Source organism: Somniosus microcephalus, unplaced genomic scaffold (genome assembly GCF_052327205.1).
Source record: "Somniosus microcephalus isolate GS21.2 unplaced genomic scaffold, FLI_Smic_1.0 unresolved_chr1, whole genome shotgun sequence".
Taxonomy (NCBI): domain Eukaryota; kingdom Metazoa; phylum Chordata; class Chondrichthyes; order Squaliformes; family Somniosidae; genus Somniosus; species Somniosus microcephalus.
In genome coordinates, this window is record NW_028225179.1 from 162,900,852 (window position 1) to 162,916,984 (window position 16,133).

At 55.3% G+C, this 16,133-nt stretch overlaps 1 protein-coding gene across 1 annotated transcript in view; it reads right to left on the reverse strand.

The window, feature by feature from the left end:
- The window catches only part of LOC147096435 (superkiller complex protein 2-like), a 70,704-nt gene that overhangs the window by 47,522 nt on the left and 7,049 nt on the right, over positions 1-16,133 (reverse strand). Inside the window, 4 exon segments of the mRNA XM_085973821.1 lie at positions 626-740; positions 1,847-1,964; positions 4,305-4,414; positions 13,661-13,782. Of these exon segments, the coding sequence (XP_085829947.1) occupies positions 626-740; positions 1,847-1,964; positions 4,305-4,414; positions 13,661-13,782 (465 nt within the window).

The window sequence follows — 16,133 nt, forward strand, 5'->3', positions numbered from 1 at the left end:
GCGGGTGTGTTTAACAGGGACAGTGTTATACTGGAGATCAGTGTGATGAGGGTGGGTGGGTGTGTTTAACAGGGACAGTGTTATAGTGGAGATCAGTGTGATGAGGGAGGGCGGGTGTGTTCAACAGGGACAGTGTTATAGTGGAGATCAGTGTGATGAGGGCGGGTGTGTTTAACAGGGACAGTGTTATAGTGGAGATCAGTGTGATGAGGGAGGGCGGGTGTGTTTAACAGGGACAGTGTTATAGTGGAGATCAGTGTGATGAGGGAGGGCGGGTGTGTTTAACAGGGACAGTGTTATAGTGGAGATCAGTGTGATGAGGGAGGGGCGGGTGTGTTTAACAGGGACAGTGTTATAGTGGAGATCAGTGTGATGAGGGAGGGCGGGTGTGTTTAACAGGGACAATGTTATAGTGGAGATCAGTGTGATGAGGGTGGGCGGGTGTGTTTAACAGGGACAGTGTTATAGTGGAGATCAGTGTGATGAGGGAGGGCGGGTGTGTTTAACAGGGTCAGTGTTATACTGGAGGTCACTATGAAGATGATGAGTGGGCGTGCGGGCGTGTTTAGTAGGGCTGGTGTTACAGCGGAGATCAGTCTAGCAAGGGTGAAGTATATAACCATACCTGGCCAGAACGGGTAATTGGTGGAGCAGCCTCGCACAGACTGAGCGAGGGGGCCAGGGGGCCGCTGCAGGGAGAGGGAATTCTTTATCGACAATCCCGTATCGTCCAGGAGTACCTGACAGAAAATACATGGCAACAACCGGCATTAATGCAGCGCCTTCACCGTAGAAAGGTACAACACAAAAGGAGGCCTTTCGCTCCGTCTAGTCTGTGCTGGCTATTTTGAAGAGCAATCCAGTTAGTCCCACTCTCCTCCTCCCAACCCCGCTGTCGAGATCAATAGATTTTTGGACTCTAGGGGAATCAAGACATATGGGGACAGTGCAGGAAAGTGGAGTTGAGTCGATGACCAGCCATGATCTTATTGAATGGCGGAGCAGGCTCGAGGGGCCGTATGGCCCACTCCTTATATTCCTATTTAATCAATAATCTGTCTGAACTGAGCCTGCAATCTGTGGTCCTCCCAAATTATATTAAATACAACTTGCTATAGCTGGTTAATAACTGGCAGCAGCTCAGAGAACAGATACCTCCTCTGTCTCTGTATCATCCCCCAAACGTCACAATATCCCGCAGGGTCACACTGCGGCAGCGAACCCTACCCTCTGGACCAGTGTCACACTGGGCAGAAGCATCCCGTCCCCCACCAGGGTCACACTGCGTCAGCGAACCCTACCCGCTGGACCAGTGTCACACTGGGCAGAAGCATCGCCTTCACCCACCCCCGGGGTCACACTGCGGCAGAGAACCCTACCCTCTGGACCACAGTGTCACACTGGGCAGAAACATCCCTTTCACCCACCCCCAGGGTCACACTGCGGCAGAGAACCCTACCCTCTGGACCACAGTGTCACACTGGGCAGAAACATCCCGCACCCCCCCCAGGGTCAGGATCACACTGGAGGCAATTTTAACCTAACTCTCCGGGCGGGAATCTCACGGGATCAGGTGGAACGTCGGGGTTTTTCACCTCGCGCCCGATCCCGTCACTTTCCCCGACGGGCGGATTGGGCTAAAAAAAAAAAAACCTTCCCCGCTGTGTGGGGGAATTCCCCCCTACTCACCAGGTCCTGCTTCCCCCTTCCTCCTCTCCCCCAACCCCCCCGTACCTCTTTATAGCCCAGTAACTCCCCCTTCCTCCTCTCCCCCCCCGTACCTCTTTGTAGCCCAGTAACTCCCCCTTCCTCCTCTCCCCCCCCACCGCCCCCCCCCCCCCCGTACCTCTTTGTAGCCCAGCAACTCCCCAGTCGCCCGGTTCCGTTCCACTTTCAGCGTCGAATGAACTGGGGTGACGTCCACGTGGTACAAGGAATCCACGCACTTCTCCCTGGGCCAGACCCTACAAAAGAAACGTCTTTGGATTAAAGAGGGCGGGAAACGGCAGAGTCGGGATGAAGTGCGGGGCGCGAGTGCGCAACCCTGAAGCAGAGCGCGAGGCGGTCATCCTCATGTCTCCTCTGGTTCACAACAACACGTTTCGATGTAAGCACGAGACTTCATAGTGGAGTAGGCGGAACAGAATTTATTGATATGCAGAAAGGTGATCGGTCTTTAACTGCATACAGAGAGCGGATATTTGGTTTCTGTATCTCTTGCGCACACTCCGAAAAACTGTTGAAAACCATGCTCCTTTATACAGTACATCATATTTTGACTACATCAAAAGGAAAATGTCAAAATGACGGATCTATTTCCCAAATTCTTCAAAAACAGATTATCTATGAGAACAGTTTGCAATTGTTTACCTCAACCACTTCCCTTAAACAAGACTTCCTTTACCGACAGTTATCTTTAGCAAATGGGCTCGCTACCCCATTTTATTACCCGAAAACTAAACCACTCATGGGTGGCTTCATTACTAACTTATATTCCCTTACACAAGCACTTTACATCTCAGAAAGCAAGCAACGCCTTCTTCTCACGGTCAAAGTCATCCTGTTTATATCGGAAAGCCTGACAATGCATTCCTTTTACGACACTTCAAAGTCATCCTGTTCATAGCTTGGAAAACCTGATAACAGGACACTTGGAAAATATCAGGATGTGATAACAGGACACTTAGAAAATATCGACGGGATTAGACAAAGTCAACATGGATTTATGAAAGGGAAATCGTGTTTGATAATCCCACTGGAGTTTTTTGAGGATGTAACTGGGAGAATAGATAAGGGAGAACCAGTGGATGTGGTGTATTTGGATTTTCAGAAGGCATTTGATAAAGTCCCACATAAGAGGTTAGTGTGCAAAATTAAAGCACATGGGATTGGGGGTAATATACTGGCATGGATTGAAAATTGGTTAACAGACAGGAAACAGAGAGTAGGAATAAATGGGTCTTATTCGGGGTGGCAGGCGGTGATTAGTGGGGTACTGCAGGGATCAGTGCTTGGGCCCCAGCTATTCACAATATATATCAATGATTTGGATGAGGGAACCAAATGTAATATTTCCAAGTTTGCTGATGACACGAAACTAGGTGGGATTGCGAGTTGTGAGGAGGGTGCAAAGAGGCTTCAAGGCGATTTAGACAAGTTGAGTGAGCAGATGCAGTATGACATGGATAAATGTGAGGTTATCCACTTCGGTAGGAAAAACAGAAAGGTAGAGTATTATTTAAATGGTGCTAGATTGGGAAATGCTGGTGTACGAAGGGACCTGGGTGTCCTTGTGCACCAGTCACTGAAAGCAAACATACAGGTGCAGCAAGCAGTTAGGAAGGCAAATGGTATGTTGGCCTTTATTGCAAGAGGATTTGCGTACAGGAGCAAGGATGTCTTACTACAGTTGTACAGGGCCTTGGTGAGACCACACCTGGAGTACTGTGTGCAGTTTTGGTCTCCTTACCTAAGAAAGGATATACTTGTCATAGAGGGAGTGCAACGAAGGTACACCAGACTGATTCCTGGGATGGCAGGAATGACGTATGAGGAGAAATTGTCTCGATTGGGCTTATACTCGCTGGAGTTTAGAAGAATGAGAGGGGATCTCATTGAAACTTATAAAATTCTAACAGGACTAGACAGACTAGATGCAGGAAGGATGTTCCCGATGGTTGGGGAGTCCAGAACCAGAGGTCACAGTCTAAGGATAAGGGGTAAGCCATTTAGGACAGAGATGAGGAGGAATTTCTTCACCCAGAGAGTGGTGAACCTGTGGAATTCTCTACCACAGAAGGCAGTAGAGGCCAATTCATTAAATATATTCAAGAAGGAGTTGGATATATTTCTTAAGGCTAAAGGGATCAAGGGATATGGGGAGAAGGCAGGGACAGGGTACTGAATTTGGATGATCAGCCATGATCTCATTGAATGGCGGAGCAGGCTCGAGGGTCGAATGGCCTACTCCTGCTCCTATCTTCTATGTTTCTATCCAATAGGGAATTCGGGAGAAACTTCTTTACCCAGAGAGGGGTGAGAATGTGGAACTCGCTACCACAGGGAGTGGCTGAGGCGAGTAGCACAGATGTATTTAAGGGGAAGCTCGATAAGAACATGAGGGAGAAAGGAATAGAAGGATATGCTGATAGGGTGTGAAGAAGACGGGTGGGAGGAGGCCCGTGTGGAGCATAGACACCGGTTGGGCCAAATGGCCTGTTTCTAAGCTGTAAAGTTCTTTGCAATTCTACATTACGCACCATTCTTCCGGCACCATATCACAGCCAGTCGACCGAGGAACTTACTTTTGGGAGTTTTCAAAGTGATGGAGGGGAAGCTTTTCGGGGTCGGACAGGAAGTGCTGCTCTGCCTCGGTGATGAGGTCCAAGGCGTACGGTGGAAGGCCATGTGGGAGCTGCTCGAGGACCAGAGAGAAAGGTCAGTAAGTGGTGGATCACAGATACAACGTGCGGGATCGAGAGGACACCACAATTGGGGTGGGGGAGGGAGGGAGGGAGGGGGGAAAAGACCAATGGTTTCCCATATACACAGACTGCAATCCCAATACACTGGAAAAATCCTGGAATTCTAAGCAATAAAAATGGAATCTGCCAGATTCTGGCACCATAAACCAACAGCTCTGAAGAGGAACAGGGGAGAAAGAATGTCCTTTCACATCAAACAAATTACTTCTGAAGTGCAGTCACTTGTTGTGCAGGCAAACACGGCAGTCAATTTGCACACAGCAAGCTCCCACATACAGCAATGAGATAAATTACCACTTAATCTGTTTTGGTGGTGTTGGTGGAGGGCGAGTGTTGGCCAGGACAGTAGGGAGAACTCCCCTTTTCCTCTTCAAATATTCCCATGGCATCTTTTCCGAGAGGCCGGGTAGGAGGTGGGGGCGGGTGGAGGTCCCCGGCCCGTGGAGGGAGGGAGGGAGGGGGGGCGGAGGTCCCCGGCCCGTGGAGGGAGGGGGGGGGAGGGAGGGGAGCGCGGAGGTCCCCGGCCCGTGGAGGGGTGGGGGGGGGAGGGGAGGGGGCGGAGGTCCCTGGCCCATGGAGGGGTGGGGGGGGGCGGAGGTCCCCGGCCCATGGAGGGGTGGGGGGGGAGGGAGGGGGCGGAGGTCCCCGGCCCGTGGAGGGGTGGGGGGCGGAGGTCCCCCGGCCCGTGCAGGGAGGGAGGGAAGGGGGGGGGGGGGGCGGAGGTCCCCCGGCCCGTGGAGGGAGGGAGGCAGGGGGGGCGGAGGTCCCCGGCCCGTGGAGGGAGGGAGGGGGGGGGGGGGGTGGGGGCGGAGGTCCCCGGCCCGTGGAGGGAGGGGGGGGGGGGGCGAGGTCCCCCGGGCCCGTGGAGGGGAGGGAGGGGGGGGGGCGGAGGGTCCCCGGCCCGTGGAGGGGAGGGGAGGGGGGGGGGCGGAGGTCCCCGGCCCGTGGAGGGAGGGGGGGGGTGGGGGGGGCGGAGGGTCCCCGGCCCGTGGAGGGAGGGGGGGGGGGGGGGCGGAGGTCCCCGGCCCGTGGAGGGGGAGGGAGGGATGGGGGGGGGGGGGGGGGTAGGCCGTAGGTCCCAGCCCGTGGAGGGAGGGAGGGAAGGGGGGGGGGAGGGCGGAGGTCCCCGGCCCGTGGAGGGGAGGGAGGGAGGGAGGGAGGGGGGGGGGGGGGGCGGAGGTCCCCGGCCCGTGGAGGGGGGGGGGGGGGGGGGGGGCGGGGGTCCCCGGCCCGTGGAGGGAGGGGGGGGGGGGCGGAGGTCCCCGGCCCGTGGAGGGGAGGGAGAGGGGGGGGGGAGGAGGTCCCCAGCCCGTGGAGGGAGGGGGGAGCGGAGGTCCCCAACACGTGGAGGGAGACGGAGCTCCTCCACCTGTAGTGGGAGATCCTCTACCTTCAATTCAATTCAATTTTATTTGTCATATATGCAGCAGACGTGTGTACTGCACAATGAAATGTTGATTTTGACGAGTCCTCCCAACATTGGAATAAATATGGCATAACAATGATAAAAATACTAATAGAAATACAGTATTAATAAATAAAATAACTGTAATAAATAATAATAAATTAATCGTTCATGAGTCTTATGGCCTGGGGGTAGAAGCTGTTTCGAAACCTGTTGGTACGAGACCGTATGCTTCGGTATCTCTTACCGGACGGGAGCAGGGCGAAGAGGTTGTGGCTGGGTGTGGCTCGCGTCTTTAATGATTCTCAGGGCCTTCCCCCGGCACCTCTCGGGGTAGATATCCTGCACAGCAGGTAGTTTAATTCCTATGGTACGTTGTGCAGCTTTCACCACCATCTGTAGAGCCTGTCGAGGGAGATGGAGACCCCCAACCTGTCGAGGGAGATGGAGATCCCCAACCTGTCGAGGGAGATGGAGACCCCCAACCTGGAGAGGGAGATGGAGACCCCCAACCTGTCGAGGGAGATGGAGACCCCCAACCTGTCGAGGGAGATGGAGACCCCCAACCTGTCGAGGGAGATGGAGATCCCCAACCTGTCGAGGGAGATGGAGATCCCCAACCTGTAGAGAGAGATGGAGATCCCCAACCTGGAGAGGGAGATGGAGATCCCCAACCTGTAGAGGGAGATGGAGATCCCCAACCTGTAGAGAGAGATGCAGATCCCCAACCTGTAGAGAGAGATGGAGATCCCCAACCTGAAGAGAGAGATGGAGATCCTCAACCTGCAGAGAGAGATGGAGATCCCCAACCTGCAGAGGGAGATGGAGATCCCCCACCTGTAGAGGGAGATGGAGATCCCCCACCTGTAGAGGGAGATGGAGATCCCCAACCTGTCGAGGGAGATGGAGATCCTCCACCTGTAGAGGGAGATGGAGATCCCCAACCTGTAGAGGGAGATGGAGATCCCCCAACCTGTAGAGGGAGATGGAGATCCCCAATCTGTAGAGGGAGATGGAGATCCCCCCACCTGTAGAGGGAGATGGAGATCCTCCACCTGCAGAGGGAGATGGAGATCCCCAACCTGAAGAGAGAGATGGAGATCCTCAACCTGTAGAGGGAGATGGAGATCCCCAACCTGCAGAGGGAGATGGAGATCCCCCACCTGTAGAGGGAGATGGAGATCCCCCACCCTGTAGAGGGAGATGGAGATCCCCCACCTGTAGAGGGAGATGGAGATCCCCCACCTGTAGAGGGAGATGGAGATCCCCAACCTGTCGAGGGAGATGGAGATCCTCCACCTGTAGAGGGAGATGGAGATCCCCAACCTGTAGAGGGAGATGGAGATCCCCAACCTGTAGAGGGAGATGGAGATCCCCAACCTGTAGAGGGAGATGGAGATCCCCACCTGTAGAGGGAGATGGAGATCCTCCACCTGCAGAGGGAGATGGAGATCCCCAGCCTGTAGAGAGAGATGGAGATCCTCCACCTGTAGAGGGAGATGGAGATCCCCAAACTGCAGAGGGAGATGGAGATCCCCAACCTGCAGAGGGAGATGGAGATTCCCAACCTGCAGAGGGAGATGGAGATCCCCAACCTGCAGAGGGAGATGGAGATCCCCAACCTGCAGAGGGAGATGGAGATCCCCAACCTGTAGAGGGAGATCCCCAACCTGTCGAGGGAGAGGGAGATCCCCAACCTGTCGAGGGAGATGGAGATCCCCAACCTGTCGAGGGAGATGGAGATCCCCCAACCTGTCGAGGAGATGATGGAGATCCCCAACCTGTCGAGGGAGATGGAGATCCCCAACCTGTCGAGGGAGATGGAGATCCCCAGACCTGCCGAGGGAGATGGAGATCCCCAGCCTGCAGAGGGAGATGGAGATCCCAGCCTGCAGAGGGAGATGGAGATCCCCAACCTGCAGAGGGAGATGGAGATCCCCCAACCTGCAGAGGGAGATGGAGATCCCCAACCTGCAGAGGGAGATGGAGATCCCCAACCTGCAGAGGGAGATGGAGATCCCCAACCTGCAGAGGGAGATGGAGATCCCCAACCTGCAGAGGGAGATGGAGATCCCCAACCTGCAGAGGGAGATGGAGATCCCCAACCTGCAGAGGGAGATGGAGATCCCCAACCTGCAGAGGGAGATGGAGATCCCCAACCTGCAGAGGGAGATGGAGATCCCCAACCTGCAGAGGGAGATGGAGACCCCAACCTGCAGAGGGAGATGGAGACCCCCAACCTGCAGAGGGAGATGGAGACCCCCAACCTGCAGAGGGAGATGGAGACCCCCAACCTGCAGAGGGGAGATGGAGACCCCCAACCTGCAGAGGGAGATGGAGACCCCCCAACCTGCAGAGGGAGATGGAGACCCCCAACCTGCAGAGGGAGATGGAGATCCCCAACCTGCAGAGGGAGATGGAGATCCCCAACCTGCAGAGGGAGATGGAGATCCCCAACCTGCAGAGGGAGATGGAGATCCCCAACCTGCAGAGGGAGATGGAGATCCCCAACCTGCAGAGGGAGATGGAGATCCCCAACCTGCAGAGGGAGATGGAGATCCCCAACCTGGAGAGGGAGATGGAGATCCCCAACCTGGAGAGGGAGATGGAGATCCCCAACCTGGAGAGGGAGATGGAGATCCCCAACCTGAGAGGGAGATGGAGATCCCCAACCTGGAGAGGGAGATGGAGATCCCCAACCTGCAGAGGGAGATGGAGATCCCCAACCTGCAGAGGGAGATGGAGATCCCCAACCTGCAGAGGGAGATGGAGATCCCCAACCTGCAGAGGGAGATGGAGATCCCCAACCTGCAGAGGGAGATGGAGATCCCCAACCTGCAGAGGGGAGATGGAGATCCCCCAACCTGCAGAGGGAGATGGAGATCCCCAACCTGCAGAGGGAGATGGAGATCCCCAACCTGCAGAGGGAGATGGAGATCCCCAACCTGCAGAGGGAGATGGAGATCCCCAACCTGCAGAGGGAGATGGAGATCCCCAACCTGCAGAGGGAGATGGAGATCCCCAACCTGCAGAGGGAGATGGAGATCCCCAACCTGCAGAGGGAGATGGAGATCCCCAACCTGCAGAGGGGAGATGGAGATCCCCCAACCTGCAGAGGGAGATGGAGATCCCCCAACCTGCAGAGGGAGATGGAGATCCCCAACCTGCAGAGGGAGATGGAGATCCCACCAACCTGCAGAGGGAGATGGAGATCCCCAACCTGCAGAGGGAGATGGAGATCCCCAACCTGCAGAGGGAGATGGAGATCCCCAACCTGCAGAGGGAGATGGAGATCCCCAACCTGCAGAGGGAGATGGAGATCCCCAACCTGCAGAGGGAGATGGAGATCCCAACCTGCAGAGGGGAGATGGAGATCCCCAACCTGCAGAGGGAGATGGAGATCCCCAACCTGCAGAGGGAGATGGAGATCCCCAACCTGCAGAGGGAGATGGAGATCCCCAACCTGCAGAGGGAGATGGAGATCCCCAACCTGCAGAGGGAGATGGAGATCCCCAACCTGCAGAGGGAGATGGAGATCCCCCAACCTGCAGAGGGAGATGGAGATCCCCAACCTGCAGAGGGAGATGGAGATCCCCCAACCTGCAGAGGGAGATGGAGATCCCCAACCTGCAGAGGGAGATGGAGATCCCCGCAACCTGCAGAGGGAGGAGATGGAGATCCCCAACCTAGATCCCCAACCTGCAGAGGGAGATGGAGATCCCCAACCTGCAGAGGGAGATGGAGATCCCCAACCTGCAGAGGGAGATGGAGATCCCCAACCTGCAGAGGGAGATGGAGATCCCCAACCTGCAGAGGGAGATGGAGATCCCCAACCTGCAGAGGGAGATGGAGATCCCCAACCTGCAGAGGGAGATGGAGATCCCCAACCTGCAGAGGGAGATGGAGATCCCCAACCTGCAGAGGGAGATGGAGATCCCCAACCTGCAGAGGGAGATGGAGATCCCCAACCTGCAGAGGGAGATGGAGATCCCCAACCTGCAGAGGGAGATGGAGATCCCCAACCTGCAGAGGGAGATGGAGATCCCCAACCTGCAGAGGGAGATGGAGATCCCCAACCTGCAGAGGGAGATGGAGATCCCCAACCTGCAGAGGGAGATGGAGATCCCCAACCTGCAGAGGGAGATGGAGATCCCCAACCTGCAGAGGGAGATGGAGATCCCCAACCTGCAGAGGGAGATGGAGATCCCCAACCTGCAGAGGGAGATGGAGATCCCCAACCTGCAGAGGGAGATGGAGATCCCCAACCTGCAGAGGGAGATGGAGATCCCCAACCTGCAGAGGGAGATGGAGATCCCCAACCTGCAGAGGGAGATGGAGATCCCCAACCTGCAGAGGGAGATGGAGATCCCCAACCTGCAGAGGGAGATGGAGATCCCCAACCTGCAGAGGGAGATGGAGATCCCCAACCTGCAGAGGGAGATGGAGATCCCCAACCTGCAGAGGGAGATGGAGATCCCCAACCTGCAGAGGGAGATGGAGATCCCCAACCTGCAGAGGGAGATGGAGATCCCCAACCTGCAGAGGGAGATGGAGATCCCCAACCTGCAGAGGGAGATGGAGATCCCCAACCTGCAGAGGGAGATGGAGATCCCCAACCTGCAGAGGGAGATGGAGATCCCCAACCTGCAGAGGGAGATGGAGATCCCCAACCTGCAGAGGGAGATGGAGATCCCCAACCTGCAGAGGGAGATGGAGATCCCCAACCTGCAGAGGGAGATGGAGATCCCCAACCTGCAGAGGGAGATGGAGATCCCCAACCTGCAGAGGGAGATGGAGATCCCCAACCTGCAGAGGGAGATGGAGATCCCCAACCTGCAGAGGGAGATGGAGATCCCCAACCTGCAGAGGGAGATGGAGATCCCCAACCTGCAGAGGGAGATGGAGATCCCCAACCTGCAGAGGGAGATGGAGATCCCCAACCTGCAGAGGGAGATGGAGATCCCCAACCTGCAGAGGGAGATGGAGATCCCCAACCTGCAGAGGGAGATGGAGATCCCCAACCTGCAGAGGGAGATGGAGATCCCCAACCTGCAGAGGGAGATGGAGATCCCCAACCTGCAGAGGGAGATGGAGATCCCCAACCTGCAGAGGGAGATGGAGATCCCCAACCTGCAGAGGGAGATGGAGATCCCCAACCTGCAGAGGGAGATGGAGATCCCCAACCTGGAGAGGGAGATGGAGATCCCCAACCTGGAGAGGGAGATGGAGATCCCCAACCTGGAGAGGGAGATGGAGATCCCCAACCTGGAGAGGGAGATGGAGATCCCCAACCTGGAGAGGGAGATGGAGATCCCCAACCTGGAGAGGGAGATGGAGATCCCCAACCTGGAGAGGGAGATGGAGATCCCCAACCTGGAGAGGGAGATGGAGATCCCCAACCTGGAGAGGGAGATGGAGATCCCCAACCTGGAGAGGGAGATGGAGATCCCCAACCTGGAGAGGGAGATGGAGATCCCCAACCTGGAGAGGGAGATGGAGATCCCCAACCTGGAGAGGGAGATGGAGATCCCCAACCTGGAGAGGGAGATGGAGATCCCCAACCTGGAGAGGGAGATGGAGATCCCCAACCTGGAGAGGGAGATGGAGATCCCCAACCTGGAGAGGGAGATGGAGATCCCCAACCTGGAGAGGGAGATGGAGATCCCCAACCTGGAGAGGGAGATGGAGATCCCCAACCTGGAGAGGGAGATGGAGATCCCCAACCTGGAGAGGGAGATGGAGATCCCCAACCTGGAGAGGGAGATGGAGATCCCCAACCTGGAGAGGGAGATGGAGATCCCCAACCTGGAGAGGGAGATGGAGATCCCCAACCTGGAGAGGGAGATGGAGATCCCCAACCTGGAGAGGGAGATGGAGATCCCCAACCTGGAGAGGGAGATGGAGATCCCCAACCTGGAGAGGGAGATGGAGATCCCCAACCTGGAGAGGGAGATGGAGATCCCCAACCTGGAGAGGGAGATGGAGATCCCCAACCTGGAGAGGGAGATGGAGATCCCCAACCTGGAGAGGGAGATGGAGATCCCCAACCTGGAGAGGGAGATGGAGATCCCCAACCTGGAGAGGGAGATGGAGATCCCCAACCTGGAGAGGGAGATGGAGATCCCCAACCTGGAGAGGGAGATGGAGATCCCCAACCTGGAGAGGGAGATGGAGATCCCCAACCTGGAGAGGGAGATGGAGATCCCCAACCTGGAGAGGGAGATGGAGATCCCCAACCTGGAGAGGGAGATGGAGATCCCCAACCTGGAGAGGGAGATGGAGATCCCCAACCTGGAGAGGGAGATGGAGATCCCCAACCTGGAGAGGGAGATGGAGATCCCCAACCTGGAGAGGGAGATGGAGATCCCCAACCTGGAGAGGGAGATGGAGATCCCCAACCTGGAGAGGGAGATGGAGATCCCCAACCTGGAGAGGGAGATGGAGATCCCCAACCTGGAGAGGGAGATGGAGATCCCCAACCTGGAGAGGGAGATGGAGATCCCCAACCTGTCGAGGGAGATGGAGATCCCCAACCTGTCGAGGGAGATGGAGATCCCCAACCTGTCGAGGGAGATGGAGATCCCCAACCTGTCGAGGGAGATGGAGATCCCCAACCTGTCGAGGGAGATGGAGATCCCCAACCTGGAGAGGGAGATGGAGATCCCCAACCTGGAGAGGGAGATGGAGATCCCCAACCTGGAGAGGGAGATGGAGATCCCCAACCTGGAGAGGGAGATGGAGATCCCCAACCTGGAGAGGGAGATGGAGATCCCCAACCTGGAGAGGGAGATGGAGATCCCCAACCTGGAGAGGGAGATGGAGATCCCCAACCTGGAGAGGGAGATGGAGATCCCCAACCTGGAGAGGGAGATGGAGATCCCCAACCTGGAGAGGGAGATGGAGATCCCCAACCTGTCGAGGGAGATGGAGATCCCCAACCTGTCGAGGGAGATGGAGATCCCCAACCTGTCGAGGGAGATGGAGATCCCCAACCTGTCGAGGGAGATGGAGATCCCCAACCTGTCGAGGGAGATGGAGATCCCCAACCTGTCGAGGGAGATGGAGATCCCCAACCTGTCGAGGGAGATGGAGATCCCCAACCTGTCGAGAGAGATGGAGATCCCCAACCTGTAGAGGGAGATGGAGATCCCCAACCTGTAGAGGGGGGTGGAGTTCCGTTACCTGTGGAGTACCTACCTGTGAATTCCCTACCTGTGGAAGGAGGTACCACATTTATATTTTATACGGTGCCTGCACTACAATAGGAGCCATCAGTGTCAGGTACTGTACAGATAGTCAACAGCTCCCAAACCCACGACCTCTACCACCTAAAAGGACCAAGGACAGCAGGCGCTTGGGAACCTGCACGTTCCCCTCCAAGTCACACACCATCCTGACTTGGAAATATATCGGCTGATCCTTCATCGTCGCTGGGTCAAAATCCTGGAACTCCCTCCCTCACGGCACTGCGGGAGTACCTTCACCACACGGACTGCGGCGGTTCAAGGTGGCGGCTCACCACCACCACCTTCTCAGGGCAACTAGGGATGGGCAATAAATGCCGGCCTTGCCAGTGACGCCCACATCCCGTGAACGAATTTTTAAAAATGCTGCAGTGACATGTCAACAGGAGCGAACGTATAGGGCCTGCAGGCTGAAGGGGCAGCTCCTGTACATAACAGAGTACACAGCAAGCGAAAGCTGAATGGCCACTCATGTCCCCTGCCGTCAAAGCCTTCAGTTACCCAGAGAAGGGAGCGTGGGTACTTACTGTCGCCAACGGGAAGATGTGCCCGTTCTTCCTCACTGGGTGCGTGATCAACTCGAACTTCCCCGAGCAGCCCACTTCCAAGATGGACAACGGAAGGTCGTCGGGATCTCTCCGAGGCACTTCTTCAGAGCGAGAGAAATAAATAACAATTAATGGGTGTTCAAAATTAGGAGGGGCTCTGATAAAGGAGAAACTGCTCCCAGTGGCAGGAGGGCAGTAACCAGAGGGCACAGATTGAAGGCAGGTGGCAAAAGAACCAGAGGACAGATTTTTTTTAGAACATAAGAATTAGGAGCAGGAGTCGGCCATTCGGCCCTTCGAGCCTGCTCCGCCATTCAATGGGATCATGGCTGATCTTCTGCCTCAACTCCATTCACCAGCCCTATCGCCATATCGCTTGATGCCTTTACTGGTCAGAAATCTATTGACTTCTGTTTTGAATATACCCAATGACTGAGCCTCCGCAGCCCTCTGGGGTAGAGAATTCCAAAGATTCACCACCCTCTGTGTGAAGAAATTTCTTCTCATCTCAGTCCTGAATGGCCTACCCTTTATCCTGAGGCTGTGGCCCCTGGTTCTAGACTCCCCAGCCAAGGGAAACATTCTCCCAGCATCCACCCTATCTATCCCTGTAATAATTTTGTATGCTTCAATAAGATCCCCTCTCATTCTTCTGAATTCAAGAGAATACAGGCCTAGTTTACTCAATCTCTTCTCGTACGACAGTCCCGCCATCCCAGGAATCAATCTCGTGAACCTTCGTTGCACTCCCTCTATGGCAAGTATATCCTTCCTTAGGTAAGGAGACCAAAATTGTACGCAGTACTCCAGGTGCGGTCTCACCAAGGCCCTATATAATTGGAGTAAGACTTCTTTCTCCTGAACTCAAATCCTCTTGCAATGAAGGCCAGCATACCAGGAAGGCAAATTATATGCTGGCCTTCATTACAAGAGGATTTGAGTACAGGAGTAAAGAAGTCTTACTCCAATTATACAGGGCCTTGGTGAGACCACACCTGGAGTACTGTGTACAATTTTTACGCAGCGAGTTGTTGTGATCTGGAATGCGCTGCCTGAAAGGGTGGTGGAAGCAGATTCAATAGTAACTTTCAAAAAGGAATTGGATAAATCCTTGAAAGGGCCTTAATTAACGGGTCTTTTTCCGAGTGGCAGGCAGTGACTAGTGGGGTACCGCAGGGATCGGTCCTTGGACCCCAGCTATTCACAATATACATTAATGATCTAGATAAGGGAACTAGATGTAATATCTCCAAGTTTGCAGACGACACAAAGCTGGGTGGGCGTGTGTGTTGTGAGGAGGATACCGAGAAACTCCAGGATGATTTGGACAGGTTGGGTGATTGGGCAGATGCAATATAACGTGGATAAATGTGAGGTTATCCACTTTGGTGTCAAAAACAGAAAGGCAGACTATTATCTGAATGGCAATAGATTAGGAGAAGGGGAAGTGCAACGAGACCTGGGCGTCCTTGTGCACCAGTCGCTGAAGGTAAGCATGCAGGTGCAGCAGGCAGTTAAGGCGGCAAATGGTATGTTGGCCTTCGTAGCAAAAGGGTTTGAGTACAGGAGCAAGGATGTCTTGCTGCAGTTGTACAGGGCCTTGGTGAGACCACACCTTGAGTATTGTGTGCAGTTTTGGTCGCCTTATCTGAGGAAGGATGTTCTTGCCATGGAAGGAGTGCAGCGAAGATTCACCAGGCTGATACCTGGGATGACAGGAATGACGTATGAGGAGAGATTGGGTCGATTGGGCTTATACTCGCTGGAGTTTAGAAGAATGAGAGGGGATCTCATCGAAACTTATAAAATTCTGACAGGTCTGGACAAACTAGATGCAGGAAGGATGTTCCCGATGGTCGGAGAGTCCAGAACCAGGGGTCACAGTCTAAGGATAAGGGGTAAGCCATTTAGGACAGAAATGAGGAGGAATTTCTTCACCTAGAGAGTGGTGAACCTGTGGAATTCTCTACCACAGAAGGCGGTTGAGGCCAATTCATTAAATATATTCAAGAAGGAGTTGGATATATTTCTTAAGGCTAAAGGCATCAAGGGATATGGGGAGAAAGCAGGGACAGGGTACTGAGTTTGGATGATCAGCCATGATCGCATTGAATGGCGGAGCAGGCTCGAGGGGCCGAATGGCCTACTCCTGCTCCTATCTTCTATGTTTCTATGCTATGGGGAAAGAGCGGGACTAATTGGATAGCTCCTTGAAAGAGCCAGCACAGCCTCGACGGGCCGAATGGCCGCCTTCTGTGTTGCGTGATTCGATGTTCGAGAGGCTACACAGAGCTTCTGGATGGCGAGATACTAGAGGTGTGGTGAGAAGGCGACGAGTTGCCGGCCGGCGCCTTCAAGGAGGCCGCTCTGGTGAAGAGGCGGGGCTGGGACTGCAGGAGCCAGCGGTGGAGATTCATTCACAGTCCAAGCTCAGCGCTTCTCCCAGAGACCG